Source organism: Thunnus thynnus, chromosome 2, assembly GCF_963924715.1.
Source record: "Thunnus thynnus chromosome 2, fThuThy2.1, whole genome shotgun sequence".
Classification (NCBI taxonomy): Eukaryota; Metazoa; Chordata; class Actinopteri; order Scombriformes; family Scombridae; genus Thunnus; species Thunnus thynnus.
Genome location: NC_089518.1, coordinates 61,812 through 84,000, shown reverse-complemented (window position 1 = coordinate 84,000; position 22,189 = coordinate 61,812). Strand labels below are relative to the sequence as shown.

The 22,189-nt window shown below is 43.6% G+C and overlaps 1 protein-coding gene across 1 annotated transcript in view; it reads right to left on the bottom strand.

The window, feature by feature from the left end:
* Nucleotides 1-22,189, bottom strand: part of LOC137189871 (zinc finger RNA-binding protein-like) — a gene marked incomplete at its 5' end in the record, with an annotated part of 117,096 nt that overhangs the window by 53,046 nt on the left and 41,861 nt on the right. Inside the window, 2 exons of the mRNA XM_067599982.1 lie at nt 14,511-14,630; nt 14,730-14,911. Of these exons, the coding sequence (XP_067456083.1) occupies nt 14,511-14,630; nt 14,730-14,911 (302 nt within the window). The remainder of the gene's footprint in view (nt 1-14,510; nt 14,631-14,729; nt 14,912-22,189) is intronic.

The window sequence follows — 22,189 nt, the reverse complement described above, 5'->3', positions numbered from 1 at the left end:
ATGTTTTTATATTTCATCCTAAACTGCTGCCAAGTGCGCTTGGACCTAAATGAAATAAATTAATAGGCCACCATTCAAGCAGTTTTCCTCTGTAATATTATTGTGATCACAAAGGACTACATTTAAACTTACGCAATGACCGAGCAGCAGCCGTCTCCCTCTCTTTTGTAGCTGCAGCGGTGTTGCACTTCTTTCTGAAAACATGCTCAAACTCGTCGTATGAGCGAATTAAGATGTCTAGTTCTAGGGGGGCGAAAAACGCAGCCATCCTCTTCCCCGTTGCCATGGTGACTGGTTGAATCGGGGCTCCATTGATGCTGGCTTTTTATAGTTGTGGTGCACGCGCTTAACTCCAGGTGAAACTACTCCGAGTTGATTAAACTGACTCAAATCAGCTGTTCTGGAACCGGAAACTCAGAGTTTTCTATCTCAGAGTAGATCAACTCAGAGTTCAGGATTAGACTCAGAGTTTGTTGAACCTGCTTTGTGAAACGGACCCCTGAGCTGTTTTCAGACAGTGCAAGGGGAAATTAACGTCACATCCTCAATCACCTACTCTGCCTGCTGCAGGGGCTGCTGCATTGAAATGTGGTAGGGGGCGCTATGGAGCCAGTTTTCATCACTGACTGAATATTGGTATTTAGACGTGTTCAGGCTGGGAGTCTTATCAAACATGTAAAGTTTGGTGTAGACTCCAGCATTTACACTAAACTTATAGCAATTTCGCCTGTCATGGCGAAACATCAAAACTCAACGCCACGCCACGGCCACACGCTTCAATGCTAAGTAAATGTTTTGATAACTTTTGATCACACACTAGTGTAGATGACACACACTGATTTTGAAGTCGTTACCATGAATTCTGTAGGAGGAGTTCGTTAAAATACAAGGTATGCCAAATGGTCAAAAAAACGCGAAAAATTACCACTTTTATCAAGATGGCCGACTTCCTGTAGGACTTACGATATGGCTCCAAGAGGCTTTTTTGTGCGTCTTGACATGATACATTAGCCTCCCGAATTTCATTTTCCTAGGTTCATCTGGAAGGCGGGGCTACAATTTTGAAATTTTCAAGGGGGCGCTGTTGAGCCATATTGTCACGTCTATGCAAATGACCTATCCAGGATTTTAGCTGGTGTCGCTCCAGACATGTGTGCCAAGTTTCGTGACTGTAGACCCATCCCTTATCCCTAAAATACAGCATCGTATTTCATGGCGAAGGATGTGTCGCCATGGCAACGGCGTTTGGTCATGGGTCATGACCTACCCAATGTAGCATCACCAAGGTCTTACATCTTAGCTGAGTCAATTTCAGATGCATCGGCCAAATTTCCTAGGAGTAATACAACAAAGAACGACGCATGATACTTCCTGTTGCCAGTAGGTGGCGCTATGACTCTCACTAAATATGGGCCTGACAATGTGTTCAGACCGGGACTCTTAACAAGCATATGAAATTTGGAAAAGATCAGACCATGTGGAGTCAAGTTATAAGGCTTTGAAATTTCATGGCGAGACATCGAAATTCGCCGCGTCGTCATGGCAACACCTTTCCACGAAAAGTCACCAACTTCATAATATACCATCTCCAAGGTCTTTAGGCTATTCTGAGTAAATTTGAGGTGGATCCCATCACCGTGCCACCCACAGAGCGTCAAAGTGTAAAACATGTAACTTCCTGTTGCCAGTAGGTGGCGCTATGACTCATATCCAATATTGACACATGGATGTGTTCAGGACGGGACTCTTTCCAAGCACAAAAGGTTTGGGTCTCTTAGGATCGTGCATGCCGGAGTTATGGCTGTTTGAATTTTCACGGCGAAGGATCGAAATTCGCCGCCCGACCACACCCCCTCAACAATGTCGAAAACTCACCGTTTTGATAACTTTTCATCTCCCAGGTCTGTAGATGATACTGACCGAATTTCAAGTTGCTGAGGTCAAATCCCTAGGAGGAGTTCGTTAAAGTACGCGGGCTAAAAACGGCAAAATTGGCCTGAAAATCGCAACTTTGAACCAAAATGGCCGACTTCCTGTTGGATTTAGGGTATGGCTCCAAGAGACTTTTTGGTGCGTCTGGTCATGATATATAAGCACACCAAATTTCATTGTTCTACGACCATCTGTATCGTGGGGCTCGCTTTTCTTAATTTTCTAGGTGGCGCTGTCGAGCCATTTTTCCCCGCATTTTTTGCGAGACGCATAAAATCTGCGATTTTCACCAGAACTGACGCGCACGCCAATTTCGGTGAGTTTTGGTACACGTTTGTAGAAGTTATTTGAGGTCAAAGAGTCGCAATAATAATAATAATAATAAGAATAATAATAATAATAATAATAATAATAATAATAATAATAATAATAATTCCTTTGGAAACAAGAGGGCTTCGCGCTGGTCAGCGCTCGGGCCCTAATAATAATAATAATAATAATAATAATTAAAGCTGCAAGCAGCGATGATCGGGCCCTCGCGTCCTTGCGTATGTCGGGGCTCGGCGCTGGTGAAGGGCTTCTGTCACGGGCATATAGATGTCCCCAGACCTGGGGTCCGTTTTACAAAGCAGGTTTAGTGAAAACTCAGAGTCTGTTAACCCTGAAATGAGGGAAACTCTGAGTTTTCCGTTTCAAAAAGGGAGGTAACTCAAACCAGAGAAAGAGGGATAACTCTAGCCTGTTTCAGAGAGAGGGGTAACTTAAGCTCTCGGTCAGTTACCGTAGCAACAGACTCTATGAATCTAACCTGGTCGGGACCAGGTTTTTCTCAATGAACCTCGACTGTCTCTCAGTCTCCGCCCTCTTTCAGAGCCACACACTCCATTTGATTTCCTCATTCATTCAGGCAGCAGGCGAGTTTTGGCGTAGCCTAGTTCTGCCGTCTGTCATTTAAAGAAATCATTAAAAAAAATAAATAAATTAAAAAAAAAATCAGAGTCAGTATATTAGAAGTCCATTAGGCACAGTAAGTGGCGACTTTTTTTCACTAACATGGCATGTCCTTTTGATAACGATCCCGTGGATGAAGGTGCAGCATTACTGCGCAGAGAATTAAATATTCGTCGAGAGATGGTTATCAGACCACGCATAGATGTTCTAGCATTTCCAGCCATTATCTTTTTGAGCGGTACCGTTTCACGTCACAGTCCATCATCTACATACACAACCTAAGCCGTCTTTACATTTACAACATTACCAATCGTAGTCATGCTCTCACATCCCAGCAGATATTGTGTGTTGCGCTGCGTTTCTTTGCAAATGGTTTGCAAAAGTTTTTTGTACAATGTCGGAGCCAGCCACTGGCCTTCCTAAATTCTGGCTTAGGGCCAGCTCCTCTGCCTCCGTTAGAGGTGGCGGTGCTGGACCACCAGCCGTTTTACGGGCATCTGCCTTCTTTCTGTTGGCTGAGTAGAAGTCTGTGTTAGTTTAAATAGGATTAATTATTTAACAGAACATGATGTAGATGAGAAGACATTTATGTGTGTGAAACCAGCATTATGTTGGGGATAAAACAACTGCACAGTCAAACAGCCACTTAATATTTACTTTACAATGTAAAACATGATCAATATGAGGTACCCCCATGAGATTATGCCGAGGTCTCACCTGTTTGAACAATGTTTTTAAATTTCATCCTAAACTGCTGCCAAGTGCGCTTGGACCTAAATGAAATAAATTAATAGGCCACCAATCAAGCAGTTTTCCTCTGTAATATTATTGTGATTACAAAGGACTACATTTAAACTTACGCAATGACCGAGCAGCAGCCGTCTCCCTCTCTTTTGCAGCTGCAGCGGTGTTGCACTTCTTTCTGAAAACATGCTCAAACTCGTCGTATGAGCGAATTAAGATGTCTAGTTCTAGGGGGGCGAAAAACGCAGCCATCCTCTTCCCCGTTGCCATGGTGACTGGTTGAATCGGGGCTCCATTGATGCTGGCTTTTTATAGTTGTGGTGCACGCGCTTAACTCCAGGTGAAACTACTCCGAGTTGATTAAACTGACTCAAATCAGCTGTTCTGGAACCGGAAACTCAGAGTTTTCTATCTCAGAGTAGATCAACTCAGAGTTCAGGATTAGACTCAGAGTTTGTTGAACCTGCTTTGTGAAACGGACCCCTGAGCTGTTTTCAGACAGTGCAAGGGGAAATTAACGTCACATCCTCAATCACCTACTCTGCCTGCTGCAGGGGCTGCTGCATTGAAATGTGGTAGGGGGCGCTATGGAGCCAGTTTTCATCACTGACTGAATATTGGTATTTAGACGTGTTCAGGCTGGGAGTCTTATCAAACATGTAAAGTTTGGTGTAGACTCCAGCATTTACACTAAACTTATAGCAATTTCGCCTGTCATGGCGAAACATCAAAACTCAACGCCACGCCACGGCCACACGCTTCAATGCTAAGTAAATGTTTTGATAACTTTTGATCACACACTAGTGTAGATGACACACACTGATTTTGAAGTCGTTACCATGAATTCTGTAGGAGGAGTTCGTTAAAATACAAGGTATGCGAAATGGTCAAAAAAACGCGAAAAATGACCACTTTTATCAAGATGGCCGACTTCCTGTAGGACTTACGATATGGCTCCAAGAGGCTTTTTTGTGCGTCTTGACATGATACATTAGCCTCCCGAATTTCATTTTCCTAGGTTCATCTGGAAGGCGGGGCGACAATTTTGAAATTTTCAAGGGGGCGCTGTTGAGCCATATTGTCACGTCTATGCAAATGACCTATCCAGGATTTTAGCTGGTGTCGCTCCAGACATGTGTGCCAAGTTTCGTGACTGTAGACCCATCCCTTATCCCTAAAATACACCATCGTATTTCATGGCGAAGGATGTGTCGCCATGGCAACGGCGTTTGGTCATGGGTCACGACCTACCCAATGTAGCATCACCAAGGTCTTACATCTTAGCTGAGTCAATTTCAGATGCATCGGCCAAATTTCCTAGGAGTAATACAACAAAGAACGACGCATGATACTTCCTGTTGCCAGTAGGTGGTGCTATGACTCTCACTAAATATGGGCCTGAAAATGTGTTCAGACCGGGACTCTTAACTAGCATATAGAATTTGGAAAAGATCAGACCATGTGGAGTCAAGTTATAAGGCTTTGAAATTTCATGGCGAGACATCGAAATTCGCCGCGTCGTCATGGCAACACCTTTCCACGAAAAGTCACCAACTTCATAATATACCATCTCCAAGGTCTTTAGGCTATTCTGAGTAAATTTGAGGTGGATCCCATCACCGTGCCACCCACAGAGCGTCAAAGTGTAAAACATGTAACTTCCTGTTGCCAGTAGGTGGCGCTATGACTCATATCCAATATTGACACATGGATGTGTTCAGGACGGGACTCTTTCCAAGCACAAAAGGTTTGGGTCTCTTAGGATCCTGCATGCCGGAGTTATGGCTGTTTGAATTTTCACGGCGAAGGATCGAAATTCGCCGCCCGACCACACCCCCTCAACAATGTCGAAAACTCACCGTTTTGATAACTTTTCATCTCCCAGGTCTGTAGATGATACTGACCGAATTTCAAGTTGCTCAGGTCAAATCCCTAGGAGGAGTTTGTTAAAGTACGCGGGCTAAAAACGGCAAAATTGGCCTGAAAATCGCAACTTTGAACCAAAATGGCCGACTTCCTGTTGGATTTAGGGTATGGCTCCAAGAGAGTTTTTGGTGCGTCTGGTCATGATATATAAGCACACCAAATTTCATTGTTCTACGACCATCTGTATCGTGGGGCTCGCTTTTCTTAATTTTCTAGGTGGCGCTGTCGAGCCATTTTTCCCCGCATTTTTTGCGAGACGCATAAAATCTGCGATTTGCACCAGAACTGACGTGCACGCCAATTTCGGTGAGTTTTGGTACACGTTTGTAGAAGTTATTTGAGGTCAAAGAGTCGCAATAATAATAATAATAAGAATAATAATAATAATTAAAGCTGCAAGCAGCGATGATCGGGCCCTCGCACCCCAGCGCATGTCGAAGTGACGCTCAGTCGAAGGGCTTTTGTCAGTGACTTGTTGTGTAAAGTTTGAGGCAGATCCAACCATGTACACTCAAGTTATATCAATTTCCTCTGTCATGGCGAAACATCAAAACTCAACGCCACGCCACGGCCAAACCATCATGATCATACACTACTCTAGATGACACACACTGATTTTGAAGTCCTTACGATGAAATCTGTAGGAGGAGTGCGTTAAAATACAAGGTATGCGAAATGGCCAAAAAAAGGCGAAAATTGACCAGTTTTTCAAGATGGCCGATTTCCTGTTCGACTTACAATAAGGCTTCAAGAGGCTTTTTTGTGCGTGTTGACATTATACATGTGCCCTGTGAATTTCATCTTTCTACGTTAATCTGGAAGGCGGGGCTGCAATTTTGAAATTTTAAAGGGGGCGCTGTTGAGCCATTTTGCCACGCCCATTCAAAGCGACCACATAGGATTTTAGCTGACATCACTCTAGACATGTGTGTCAAGTTTCATGACTGTAGAGCAATCCCTTCTCCCTGAAAAACAGTATGATATTTCATGGCGAAGGATGTGTCGCCATGGTAACAGCATTCAGTTTTGGGTCATGAGCTGCCAAATGTAGCATCACCAAGGTCTTGTTTATTAGCTGACTTAATTTCAGGTGCATCAGCCAAATTTCCTAGGAGTAATTAGACAAAGTACGACGCATGATACTTCCTGTTGCCAGTAGGTGGCGCTATGACTTTCGCTAAATATGAGACTGAACATGTGTTCAGATTGGGACTCTTAACAAGCATATGAAATTTGGAAAAGATCAGACCACGTGGAGTCAAGTTATAAGGCATTGAAATTTCATGGCGTCACATCGAAATTCGCCGCGTCGCCATGGCAACACCTTTCAACGAAGGGTCACCAACTTCATAATATAAGATCTCCAAGGTCTTGAGGCTATTCTCAGTAAATTTCAGCTGGATTCCATCACCGTGCTGCCCACAGGGCGTCAGAGCGTAAAACATGTAACTTCCTGTTGCCAGGAGGTGGCGCTATGACTCATATCCTGTATTGTCACATGGACCCGTTCAGGGCGGGACTCTTATGAAGCACAAAAGGTTTGGCTCTCTTAGGATCATGTATGCCGGAGTTATAGCCGTTTCATTTTTCATGGCGAAGGATCGAAATTCGCCGCCCAGCCACGCCCCCTAGGAAAGACTAATGAGAATTGTTTTAGCAACTTTTAATCTCCTATGCCTGTAGATGATACGGACTGAATTTGAAAGTCCTGGGGTCAAATCTCTAGGAGGAGTTCGTTAAAGTATGCGGGCTGGAAATGACAAAATCGGTGCAAAATTTCAACTTTGATACAAAATGGCCGACTTCCTGTTGGAGTTAGGCTATGTGTCCTTGAGACTTTTTGGTGCGTCTGGTCATGATACATATGCATACCGAATTTCGTTCTCCTACGACAATCTGTATCGAGGGGCTCAATTTTCTTGACTTTCTAGGTGGCGCTGTCGAGCCATTTTGTCCCGCTTTATTTCGAGACCCATAAAATATCGAAATTTTCGCCAGTCCTGACATCTGTGCAAATTTTCATGAGTTTTCGTGCATGTTTAGGCCCTCAAAAATGCGTTTGTTTCGGAGGAATAATAATAATAATAATAATAATTCCTTCAGTTTCAATAGGGCTTCGCACCGGTAGGTGCTCGGGCCCTAATTAAAGCTGCAAGCAGCGTTGGACGGGCCTTCGCGCCCTTGCGCACGTCGGGCCGCGGCGCAGTCAGTTGAGCTTGTGGGAACCAAGAAAACGTTTGGAGATGATTAGTGTGAGAGTCTTTTGACACACAATACTAACCAGTGTCTCTCTGTGAGCCCACCCCTCTGTTCACAGACAATTATGAATTATGAAATCAAAATATTGTTAACCTTAATCAATAATTCAGGTACCAACTGTAGGGTCTGCGAAGAACACAGTTAATTATTTGCTATAATTATCAATTATCAATAATAATTAATTATAACAATTAACAGAATTATTAATCTGAACTAACAGATACGAAGCACCACCCCGAAACCGGGACCAGTAACCGAGCAAGGTAGTCTCATAAATGGGAGTTCTCCTAGAATGTTAATATCTGAGAGATAATCATTCAAGGGTGAACAAAGAAGGGTTGAATTCGAGCTCTGACTCCTTCAATCAGCCACTTTTAACAATATGTTACCAATAATGACTAAAGAACTTCTCTTTAAAGATATAACAGTGTTTATGAAACTTAGCAAAATTAACAAAGTTAACAAATGCTTCACTCAATAAATAGCTATTCTAAAATCTAATTCTACCAAACAAAACACAAACAGCTTTGCACAGAGTTGGACACTTGCAGGGGAATGCGTGTATGTATGTATGTATATATATGTGTGTCTGTGTGTGTGTGTGTGTGTGTTAATAGCAAGAGAGGAAGGAGGGAAAGCGATCGTGAGAGGGAGAGAAGCGGCTCTTTTGTCCACAGAGAGCGCACGTACGGACGGCAGTCTGTAACGCACGTTGTCTGGTTTAAGATCGACAAATCAGTTTACTTTCTCACTCACGGCAGCACAAACACAGTAGTCCCGAGCGGGACAAACACAAAATAGTCAAGCGTGGTAAACACAACTAACAGGCAGCAAACAGGCAGCAGCGGAGCGTTAACTGCAGCATGACCGAAAGAAGCACAACCAGTTCGCCTCTGCTAGCCTCTCAGCTAACCCCGGCTCTCTGTTTAGATCCAAACGGAGCACCGAGTCCCGATTTGTTATTTAGGTTAAAGCGGAGAACAGGCAGCAGCGGGGCGTTAACTGCAGCATGACCGAAAGAAGCACAACCAGTTAGCCTCTGCTAGCCTCTCAGCTAACCCTGGCTCTCTGTTTAGATCCAAACGGAGCACCGAGTCCCGATTTGTTATTTAGGTTAAAGCGGACAGAATCAGCGGCTCTGTCGGCCAGCTGAGTGAAGTGAAACCTGCGGAAAAAACACCGTGACCATCACGGTTAAACAGTCCGTAGAGAACTACCGTGTTCAGCTGCACAGATAGGAAATCCCTCGGCTGACAGGATGTACCACTCAGTGAGGAAAAATATTTTACCCTCGCCTTTTTGGTTGGCAACAACGGTTGGCAACCAGCATATTGGGTGCATTACTGCCACCCTCTTCCTGAGTTTTTCCCTCATATCAGCTATAGTCTTTCTTGATCATTAGTACAATATATGATCACATATGTAATAGTCCCCTCAGCCAAGTCAGAAAAAATATGTGCATGTATGAACAACAGCAATTGGAGAAGATGACAGTCAAAAAGTAATCATGTTAAATAATCATGATCTCAATATTGAAAAAAAATGATCGTGATTATATTTTTTGCCATAATCAAGCACCCCTAAAAACAGCAAATTGTGATTTACATACACACACACACACACACACGCACACAGAGTTTAAATATGTATGTGATCAATTGTAAATATGTATGTAATGAATTGTTTTCTTTAAGAAACTCTTACTTGAACATTTTTCAGTGTGCTCCTAAAGTTATATGTATGCTCCTAATTTCTGTTGTTTAGGAGCACATGTACTCCTTGAAAAAAAGTAAGGATTGAACACTGCTGTCAGATATGTAGAAGCATTAAGTAACTGGAGTGTAGTGCAGTCCAAGGGCTTCTGTCACAGGCAGTAGATGTTTACTTTACCCATCCCCCCCCTCCCATTCTCTCTCTCTCCCTCACAGTTGGAAGGAAAGATTTTAAAGTGATCTTCTTGTGAAAAATCCTCATAAATCCCATAACTTTGGCCAAATCCTACATAAAAATATCATTTTTTTGTAGGAATTTTCGTCGCGAATCCATTGATACAGGTTTGAAAGTGGTGGGACTCATAGTTTAGACGCCAGATGCCCCAGTTTGGCACAAAGTCCATGCCCAGAATTTGCCTCCCCATTGGTTTGCATTGTAAGGTGTAATGTCGCACTCCAACTTTCAGGGCTTACTAAATCTAAACCGTTCGAGTTATTACAAAGTTTTTAATAACTTTTGCTCAACACAGTGTGATAAGTCATGTATTCAAGTTTGAAGCCGATACCATTAACGCCCTAGGAGGAGATAGCGTTTATTCAAGGTCCAAAATTGGCAAAAAATCATACTTTGAAATGGACATTGCGGATTTCCTGTTGGATTTAGGTCAGGGGTGTCAGCGTATGATTTGTAGGTCTTGATGAGACGAATAATTGGGTTTTGGTTCGATCTCTCTATGACATTCCTACGGGCCGTGGCGGCCGTTTTAGATACATAGGTGGCGCTAGAGAGCACATTTTGGCACTTTGGGGTTTAATTTTTACATTTTATCAAATTTTTCACCATTCCTGATGTGCGTGCCAAATTTGGTGAGTTTTTGAGCATGTTTAGGGGGTCAAATTTAGAGTTAAAGTGGCGTAACAAGAAAGAAAGAATAATAAGAAACAAACAAACACTCGAAAAACAATAGGGTCTTCGCCCTTTGGGCTCAGGCCCTAATTAAAGCTGCAAGCAGCGATGATCGGGCCCTCGCACCCCAGCGCATGTCGAAGTGACGCTCAGTCGAAGGGCTTTTGTCAGTGACTTGTTGTGTAAAGTTTGAGGCAGATCCAACCATGTACACTCAAGTTATATCAATTTCCTCTGTCATGGCGAAACATCAAAACTCAACGCCACGCCACGGCCAAACCATCATGATCATACACTAGTCTAGATGACACACACTGATTTTTAAGTCCTTACGATGAAATCTGTAGGAGGAGTTCTTTAAAATACAAGGTATGCGAAATGGCCAAAAAAAGGCGAAAATTGACCAGTTTTTCAAGATGGCCGACTTCCTGTTCAACTTACAATAAGGCGTCAACAGACTTTTTTGTGCGTCTTGACATTATACATGTGCCCTGTGAATTTCATCTTTCTACGTTAATCTGGAAGGCGGGGCTGCAATTTTGAAATTTTAAAGGAGGCGCTGTTGAGCCATTTTGCCACGCCCATTCAAAGCGACCACATAGGATTTTAGCTGACATCACTCTAGACATGTGTGTCAAGTTTCATGACTGTAGAGCAATCCCTTCTCCCTGAAAAACAGTATGATATTTCATGGCGAAGGATGTGTCGCCATGGTAACAGCATTCAGTTTTGGGTCATGAGCTGCCAAATGTAGCATCACCAAGGTCTTGTTTATTAGCTGACTTAATTTCAGGTGCATCAGCCAAATTTCCTAGGAGTAATTAGACAAAGTACGACGCATGATACTTCCTGTTGCCAGTAGGTGGCGCTATGACTTTCGCTAAATATGAGACTGAACATGTGTTCAGATTGGGACTCTTAACAAGCATATGAAATTTGGAAAAGATCAGACCACGAGGAGTCAAGTTATAAGGCATTGAAATTTCATGGCGTCACATCGAAATTCGCCGCGTCGCCATGGCAACACCTTTCAACGAAGGGTCACCAACTTCATAATATAAGATCTCCAAGGTCTTGAGGCTATTCTCAGTAAATTTCAGCTGGATTCCATCACCGTGCTGCCCACAGGGCGTCAGAGCGTAAAACATGTAACTTCCTGTTGCCAGGAGGTGGCGCTATGACTCATATCCTGTATTGTCACATGGACCCGTTCAGGGCGGGACTCTTATGAAGCACAAAAGGTTTGGCTCTCTTAGGATCATGTATGCCGGAGTTATAGCCGTTTCATTTTTCATGGCGAAGGATCGAAATTCGCCGCCCAGCCACGCCCCCTAGGAAAGACTAATGAGAATTGTTTTAGCAACTTTTAATCTCCTATGCCTGTAGATGATACGGACCGAATTTGAAAGTCCTGGGGTCAAATCTCTAGGAGGAGTTCGTTAAAGTATGCGGGCTGGAAATGACAAAATCGGTGCAAAATTTCAACTTTGATACAAAATGGCCGACTTCCTGTTGGAGTTAGGCTATGTGTCCTTGAGACTTTTTGGTGCGTCTGGTCATGATACATATGCATACCAAATTTCGTTCTCCTACGACAATCTGTATCGAGGGGCTCAATTTTCTTGACTTTCTAGGTGGCGCTGTCGAGCCATTTTGTCCCGCTTTATTTCGAGACCCATAAAATATCGAAATTTTCGCCAGTCCTGACATCTGTGCAAATTTTCATGAGTTTTCGTGCATGTTTAGGCCCTCAAAAATGCGTTTGTTTCGGAGGAATAATAATAATAATAATAATTCCTTCAGTTTCAATAGGGCTTCGCACCGGTCGGTGCTCGGGCCCTAATAATAATAATTCCTTCAGTTTCAATAGGGCTTCGCACCGGTCGGTGCTCGGGCCCTAATTAAAGCTGCAAGCAGCGATGATCGGGCCCTCGCACCCCAGCGCATGTCGAAGTGACGCTCAGTCGAAGGGCTTTTGTCAGTGACTTGTTGTGTAAAGTTTGAGGCAGATCCAACCATGTACACTCAAGTTATATCAATTTCCTCTGTCATGGCGAAACATCAAAACTCAACGCCACGCCACGGCCAAACCATCATGATCATACACTAGTCTAGATGACACACACTGATTTTGAAGTCCTTACGATGGATTCTGTAGGAGGAGTTCTTTAAAATACAAGGTATGCGAAATGGCCAAGAAAAGGCGAAAATGTACCATTTTTTTCAAGATGGCCGACTTCCTGTTCGACTTACAATAAGGCTTTAAGAGGCTTTTTTGTGCGTGTTGACATTATACATGTGCCCTGTGAATTTCATCTTTCTACGTTAATCTGGAAGGCGGGGCTGCAATTTTGAAATTTTAAAGGGGGCGCTGTTGAGCCATTTTGCCACGCCCATTCAAAGCGACCACATAGGATTTTAGCTGACATCACTCTAGACATGTGTGTCAAGTTTCATGACTGTAGAGCAATCCCTTCTCCCTGAAAAACAGTATCATATTTCATGGCGAAGGATGTGTCGCCATGGTAACAGCATTCAGTTTTGGGTCATGAGCTGCCAAATGTAGCATCACCAAGGTCTCGTTTATTAGCTGACTTAATTTCAGGTGCATCAGCCAAATTTCCTAGGAGTAATTAGACAAAGTACGACGCATGATACTTCCTGTTGCCAGTAGGTGGCGCTATGACTTTCGCTAAATATGAGACTGAACATGTGTTCAGATCGGGACTCTTAACAAGCATATGAAATTTGGAAAAGATCAGACCACGTGGAGTCAAGTTATAAGGCATTGAAATTTCATGGCGTCACATCGAAATTCGCCGCGTCGCCATGGCAACACCTTTCGACGAAGGGTCACCAACTTCATAATATAAGATCTCCAAGGTCTTGAGGCTATTCTCAGTAAATTTCAGCTGGATTCGATCACCGTGCTGCCCACAGGGTGTCAGAGCGTAAAACATGTAACTTCCTGTTGCCAGGAGGTGGCGCTATGACTCATATCCTGTATTGTCACATGGACCCGTTCAGGGCGGGACTCTTATGAAGCACAAAAGGTTTGGCTCTCTTAGGATCATGTATGCCGGAGTTATAGCCGTTTCATTTTTCATGGCGAAGGATCGAAATTCGCCGCCCAGCCACGCCCCCTAGGAAAGACTAATGAGAATTGTTTTAACAACTTTTAATCTCCTATGCCTGTAGATGATACGGACCGAATTTGAAAGTCCTGGGGTCAAATCTCTAGGAGGAGTTCGTTAAAGTATGCGGGCTGGAAATGACAAAATCGGTGCAAAATTTCAACTTTGATACAAAATGGCCGACTTCCTGTTGGAGTTAGTCTATGTGTCCTTGAGACTTTTTGGTGCGTCTGGTCATGATACATATGCATACCGAATTTCGTTCTCCTACGACAATCTGTATCGAGGGGCTCAATTCTAGGTGGCGCTGTCGAGCCATTTTGTCCCGCTTTATTTCGAGACCCATAAAATATCAAAATTTTCGCCAGTCCTGACATCTGTGCAAATTTTCATGAGTTATCGTGCATGTTTAGGCCCTCAAAAATGCGTTTGTTTCGGAGGAATAATAATAATAACTCCTTCAGTTTCAATAGGGCTTCGCACCGGTCGGTGCTCGGGCCCTAATAACTCCTTCAGTTTCAATAGGGCTTCGCACCGGTCGGTGCTCGGGCCCTAATAATTCCTTTGGAAACAATAGGGCTTCGCGCTGGTCAGTGCTCGGGCCCTAATAATCCCTTCAAAAACAATAGGTTCCTCGCACTTTCAGTGCCAGGGACATTTGGGCACCAGGCACTTTTGTGCTCGGGCCCTAATAATTCCTTCAGATACAATGGGGCCTCCGCACAAGTCTGTGTTCAGGCCCTAAAAATCTCCCCTCAGAGCTCTGCAGCTCTCCAACACCATGAGGGAGACAGGCCTACTTCTCTTGGTCTCAAGTGTATGATATAGGCCCAAATATTCATCACTAAGAAATTATAACTTAACTGGACTGGTAAAGATCAATGTCCTACTCTGAGACATCTGATAAACCCATTAACACATATCAAATTTGTGTCAGTAACAAACCTTATATTGCAGACGATGCCTCCGTCCTTTTAGATGCATTTCCTTTGCATTTGGATCATTGAAACTACATTCACACAGCTTGCAATGGAAGCGGATGACTTTGCCTTCATCATTTCGGACCTAGAAATGAGTTCCACATATTATACTTGATATTTAAATGCATTTCTGCCCATTTGTGTAGGTTGGCTTTAGCCCATGCATAGCTCTATCAGCACTCACCTCCTCAACATAGTCATGGCCGACAGGCTGGACATCACTCTGCAGTGCAGCCAGGGCCGACGTGGTCAGAGAATCTGAAACTTCTGTCTTGGTGTCTTGACCACCTGAAGAGGGCATTACAGGCTTAGATGCCTCCACTTTGACCTCTTCCATCTTCACTGTGGTCTGTAATTTATTTCCACCTGCATTCAAGAAATTACAATGTAATTTAATCATAAATCATTGACATTGCAACTGCTAAACATTGGTCTTAATAGTCAGAAATAGCAAAATTAACATTTTAAATAAGATTCCCTTGAATTTGTTTTTAAAAAAAGGTATACTATGCAGGATTTGTCAGTTGATGTTTGTAAACACAGCATTCAAAGTTGGAGGGAGAGGGAGGAGAGAGAGAGAGAATGAATAGAGCGAGTGGCGCTAGCAATAACAAAGCTGTGAATTCAGTTATATAAAACATTATTTTCTGATTGTTTCACAGCGGTTGCCTTTTAAGCATAGACTGTATAAAATAATGGACTGAGTCAACGTGATGTCACCTGTTGATTTTTGGATTTGCTATTTGAAGCCTCGAGTTTATGTAGCTTTTTCCCTATCTTTATTCAACAGCGTGGTATATCAATTTGAGAGCATAATTTATTGATTTCACATTCAGATTTTGTAATTTGTCCCTCAAGACCCTGCCCTCGCACTCAAATAGCCTCTGCTTGCACTTAGATTTGCTCTGTTTCTGCTCAAACTGTGTGCTTGCACTCAAATATAATGTTGCTTGCACAGATTTTCTGCGCTCCAAGCTTCAGCTCTTCTCACACTCAGGCTGCTACTGCGCGTTTGTGGAACTTCTACTCTCAGATTTCTCCTCTGCTCTTGGATTTTTTGTGCAACAACCCTATCAAAATCCCCCAACCAATAGAAGGCCAGGTGAAGTGTTGACCAATGAAATGATCCCTGCCTCCTTGCGAGCTTGTTCACTTTACTTCTTAGAGCGTCCTGTACGGGCAGGTACTCTTTAGCCGGGTGCACCCACTCCCGCCCACCAGGGCTTTATTAAATTTACTTCCCTTGCTTTCTGTACAACTTTTGGCATAAAGAGACGGTTCATTTATACACCAGCACCCGTGATTTTTACCACAGTAGCTGCATTCAGTATTATAGTAGCCGCATGGCACAGCGCCCGCCTATTGGTATGCTGGAGGAGAAAACAATGCCACCTTTATCATAAATGTTTCTAAGGTTACACCCATGTGAGAAGGCGAGATGGTCGCTGGAACTTAGACTGCTGCTAGTGCAAAGCCACTGACACAGTTAGCCGTTAGCACCAACTACTGCCGATGTTAGTGAGGAAAATACGCAAGCAGCTTACAGGCGAATTAAATCTATCTCCGAAGCAGTGTGAAAGTTAATCAGGGATCCTTCCTAGGAAATTGAACAAAACTAGCTGATGCATCATCGCAGACCGGCTGGAAATAAAAGCTGCTAGTTGATTAGCCCGATTCACTCAACACTCATAAAACTGTCATAAAAACTGATTTTAATCCCACTGGTTTGGTTGGTAAACTATCACATTCACACCAATATGAATTTCAATTACGGCCACTATTCAGGTCAAATCAGGCGGTGCAGCGAAAACGCCAGTCATCCCATTCATTTGAATGGGGGTAGTGCGTTTCGGCTGCGGGCATTTTGGCCACTGTGGCACCGCACCGGACTGCGGCTGGAAAGTTGAAACTTTTGGAGAAACGCAACCCGACATCACTGCAACGTTTTTTTCGTTTGAAAAAAAGTAAGTCAGACTTTGCTGTTGGCTTCCCGACTCATTTTAAAAAAAGACAAGAGAAAGAGAGAGAGAACACCAGTGATAGAGAGAGAGAAGCAGTGGTCGAGTGAGCTAGAGAGTGAATGGAGAGAGGGAGCGCTGTTGGCGAGAATGCAGGTGAATAATAGCAATAAAGTTATAAATATAAGTAATAAATTAAAGCTGCAAGCAGCGATGATCGGGCCCTCGCGTCCTTGCGTATGTCGGGGCTCGGCGCTGGTGAAGGGCTTCTGTCACGGGCATATACATGTCCCCAGACCTGGGCTGTTTTCAGACAGTGCAAGGGGAGATTAACGTCACATCCTCAATCACCTACTCTGCCTGCTGCAGGGGCTGCTGCATTGAAATGTCGTAGGGGGCGCTATGGAGCCAGTTTTCATCACTGACTGAATATTGCTATTTAGACGTGTTCAGGCTGGGAGTCTTATCAAACATGTAAAGTTTGGTGTAGCCTCGAGCATTTACACTAAAGTTATATCAATTTCGCCTATCATGGCGAAACATCAAAACTCAACGCCACGCCACGGCCACACGCTTCAATGATAACTAAATCTTTTGATAACTTTTGGTCACACACTACTGTAGATGACACACACTGATTTTGAAGTCGTTACCATGAATTCTGTAGGAGGAGGCAACACCTTTCGACGAAAAGTCACCAACTTCATAATATACCATCTCCAAGGTCTTTAGGCTATTCTGAGTAAATTTGAGGTGGATCCCATCACCGTGCCACCCACAGAGCGTCAAAGTATAAAACATGTAACTTCCTGTTGCCAGTAGGTGGCGCTATGACTTACATCCAATATTGACACATGGATGTGTTCAGGACGGGACTCTGTCCAAGCACAAAAGGTTTGGGTCTCTTAGGATCGTGCATGCCAGAGTTATGGCCGTTTGAATTTTCACAGCGAAGGATCGAAATTCGCCGCCCGACCACACCCCCTCAACAATGTCGAAAACTCACCGTTTTAATAACTTTTCATCTCCCAGGTCTGTAGATGATACTGACCGAATTTCAAGTTGCTCAGGTCAAATCCCTAGGAGGAGTTCGTTAAACTACGCGGGCTGAAAACGGCAAAATTGGCCTGAAAATGGCAACTTTGAACCAAAATGACCGACTTCCTGTTAGATTTAGGGTATGGCTCCAAGAGAGTTTTTGGTGCGTCTGGTCATGATATATAAGCACACCAAATTTCATTGTTCTACGGCTCGCTTTTCTTAATTTTCTAGGTGGCGCTGTCGAGCCATTTTTCCCCGCATTTTTTGCAAGACGCATAAAATCTGCGATTTTCACCAGAACTGACGCGCACGCCAATTTCGGTGAGTTTTGGTACACGTTTGTAGAAGTTATTTGAGGTCAAAGAGTCGCAATAATAATTAAAGCTGCAAGCAGCGATGATCGGGCCCTCGCGTCCTTGCGTATGTCAGGGCTCGGCGCTGGTGAAGGGCTTCTGTCACGGGCATATAGATGTCCCCAGACCTGGGCTGTTTTCAGACAGTGCAAGGGGAGAATAACGTCACATCCTCAATCACCTACTGTGCCTGCTGCAGGGGCTGCTGCATTGAAATGTCGTAGGGGGCGCTATGGAGCCAGTTTTCATCACTGACTGAATATTGCTATTTAGACGTGTTCAGGCTGGGAGTCTTATCAAACATGTAAAGTTTGGTGTAGACTCGAGCATTTACACTAAACTTATAGCAATTTCGCCTGTCATGGCGAAACATCAAAACTCAACGCCACGCCACGGCCACACGCTTCAATGATAACTAAATTTTTGATAACTTTTGATCACACACTAGTGTAGATGACACACACTGATTTTGAAGTCGTTACGATGAATTCTGTAGGAGGAGTTTGTTAAAATACAAGGTATGCGAAATGGTCAAAAAAACGCGAAAAATGACCACTTTTATCAAGATGGCCGACTTCCTGTAGGACTTACAATACGGCTCCAAGAGGCTTTTTTGTGCGTCTTCACATGATAAATAAGCCTCCCGAATTTCTTTTTCCTAGGTTAATCTGGAAGGCGGGGCTACAATTTTGAAATTTTCAAGGGGGCGCTGTTGAGCCATATTGTCAAGTCTATGCAAATGACCTATCCAGGATACAGCATCGTATTTCATGGCGAAGGATGTGTCGCCATGGCAACGGCGTTTGGTCATGGGTCATGACCTGCCCAATGTAGCATCACCAAGGTCTTACATCTTAGCTGAGTCAATTTCAGGTGCATCGGCCAAATTTCCTAGGAGTAATACAACAAAGAATGATGCATGATACTTCCTGTTGCACTCTGGCCCGTCGGGATCAGATCACGCTTTTTAAAAATGAGGGATATTTCTTACAAGTGTGGTGTGCTTTTATTTTGAAAGTTTGATTGACATGTGTACTGTCAGGTGTGTAGAGACAATAAGTAACTGCAGCTGGACACAGAAAAATACTCATATATTTGAATGGAGAGTGTGAGCGAACCCACACCTTTTTGAACATTTACTGCTTCCACATAATTTTAGATACAAACTTCATTTGAACTTTAAATGAGTCACGAGACTTTGACCTACAAATCTTGAATTTACATGTGTTTTCTATCTTTTATTGTTTTTGAGATATTAGAGTGTGAGTTTTAAGGTCTTTTCTTGCTCCTCCTGTGATTTTATAATGAGTGTGTATTGCGGAATGTTTCACAGCACTGAGGGAGTGACATCACCAGGAGCAGTTGGAGAGGAGGATTTTAGAGAACGCTTCTCGTGAAATATCCTCATAAATCCCATGACTTTGGCCAAATCCTAAATAAAATTCACATTTTTTTGTAGGAATTTTCGTCGCGAATCCATTGATACAGGTTTGAAAGTGGTCGGACTTATAGATTAGACGCCAGATGCCCCAGTTTGGCACAAAGTCCATGCCCAGAGATTGCCTCCCCATTGGTTTACATTGTAAGGTGTAATGTCGCACTCCAACTTTCAGGGCTTACTAAATCTAAACCGTTCGAGTTATTACAAAGTTTTTAATAACTTTTGCTCAACACAGTGTGATAAGTCATGTTTTCAAGTTTCAAGCCGATACCATTAACGCCCTCGGAGGAGATAGCGTTTGTTCGGGGGCCAAAATTGGGGCAAAGTCTTATTTTGAAAAGCTGATTGCAGACTTCCTGTTGGATTTAGGTCAGGGGTGTCAGCGTATGATTTGTAGGTCTTGATGAGACGAATAATTGAGTTTTGGTTCGATCTCTCTACGACATTCCTACGGGCCGTGGCGGCCGTTTTAGATACATAGGTGGCGCTAGAGAGCACATTTTGGCACTTCGGGGGTTAATTTTTACATTTTATCAAATTTTTCACCAGACCTGATGTGCGTGCCAAATTTGGTGAGTTTTTGAACATGTTTAGGGGGTCAAATTAAGGATTGAAGTGGCGTATTAATAAAGAATAATAAAGAAACAAACGCACGAAAAACAATAGGGTCTTCGCCCTTTGGGCTCAGGCCCTAATAATAATTAAAGCTGCAAGCAGCGTTGGACGGGCCTTCGCGCCCTTGCGCACGTCGGGCAGCGGCGCAGTCAGTTGAGCTTGTGGGAACCAAGAAAACGTTTGGAGATGATCAGTGTGAGAGTCTTTTTACACACAATACTAACCAGTGTCTCTCTGTGAGCCCACCCCTCTGTTCACAGACAATTATGAATTATGAAATCAAAATATTGTTATCCTTAATCAATAATTCAGGTACCAACTGTAGGATCTGCGAAGAACACAGTTAATTATTTGCTATAATTATCAATGATCAATAATAATTAATTATAACAATTAACAGAATTATTAATATGAACTAACAGATACGAAGCACCACCCCGAAACCGGGACCAATAACCGAGCAAGGTAGTCTCATAAATGGGAGTTCACCTGAATGTTAATATCTGAGAGATAATCATTCAAGGGTGAACAAAGAAGGGTTGAATTCGAGCTCTGACTCCTTCAATCAGCCACTTTTCACAATATGTTACCAATAATGACTAAAGAACTTCTCTTTAAAGATATAACAGTGTTTATGAAACTTAGCAAAATTAACAAAGTTAACAAATGCTTCACTCAATAAATAGCTATTCTAAAATCTAATTCTACCAAACAAAACACAAACAGCTTTGCACAGGGTTGGACACTTGCAGGTTGGACACTTTTGTCCCACGTTATCTGACCATCAGATGTGCAAAACGATGTCGGTGCGTGTATCTGTGCGCGCGTGAGTATGGTATTAGTCACAAGAGAGGGAGGAGGGAAAGCGATGGTGAGAGAGAGAGAAGCGGTTCTTTTTCCACAGAGAGCGCACATATGGACGGCAGTCTGTAACGCACGTTGTCTGGTTTCAGATCGACAAATCAGTTTACTTTCTCACTCACGGCAGCACAAACACAGTAGTCCCGAGCGGGACAAACACAAAATAGTCTAGCGTGGTGAACACAACTAACAGGCAGCAAACAGGCAGCAGCGGAGCGTTAACTGCAGCATGACCGAAAGAAGCACAACCAGTTAGCCTCTGCTAGCCTCTCAGCTAACCCCGGCTCTCTGTTTAGATCCAAACGGAGCACCGAGTCCCGATTTGTTATTTAGGTTAAAGCGGAGAACAGGCAGCAAACAGGCAGCAGCGGAGCGTTAATTGCAGCATGACCGAAAGAAGCACAACCAGTTAGCCTCTGCTAGCCTCTCAGCTAACCCCGGGTCTCTGTTTAGATCCAAACGGAGCACGGAGTCCCGAATTGCTATTTAGGTTAAAGCGGAGAGAATCAGCGGGTCTGTCGGCCAGCTCAGTGAAGTGAAACCTGCGGAAAAAACACCGTGACCATCAAGGTAAAACAGGTCGGCGAAAACACGGCAGCTGGCTCTGAGTGGAGTGGCGGAGAGAACAGCAGAGACGACTCGGCGAAGACGCGCAGGGCAGAGCCGGTCCACGTTATCCCGAAGTAACTTCATTTCCTCTTTCTCGGGGGAATTTGAGGACGCTGGTTGCAGCAGCGGTCTCTCTCGGGTCCAGGAATGTGTTCGGGTGAACACGGGCAAAGTCTCGTCTCGTCCGACGAGGGGAGTCTTCCATGAGGGGAAAACATGTTCGTAGGGTAGTCAAGCTAACTCACAGGGGAACAGGAGTTACCCCTAGCTCAGTGACATAGGAAAGACGTGTAGTTTGGGCGTGCTCGCTTATAAAGGGGTGGTGATGTCATGGCTGCGTCCTCAGGACGCTCCGCTGTGCAGGAGCGTCTCCGCCAATGAGGGACCGATGTTGACTGCTCCCTGCTGAGGTGTGAAAATCGCAAAGCATCCTTGGAAATGGAGTTTGCTCCACCCTCATGACAGGTCCATTACAGTTTTAATACGGAGCTCCGGAACTCCAGCCTTCCTGAGTTTTTCCCTCATATAGGCTATAGTTTTTCTTAATCATTACTACAATATTTGATCACATGTGTAATAGTCTCCTCAGCCAAGTTAGAAAAAATATGTGCATGTATGAACAACAGCAATTGGAGAAGATGACAGTCAAAAAGTAATCATGTTAAATAATCATGATCTCAATATTGAACAAAAATGATTGTGATTATAATTTTTGCCATAATCAAGCACCCCTAAAAACAGCAAATTGTGATTTACATACACACAC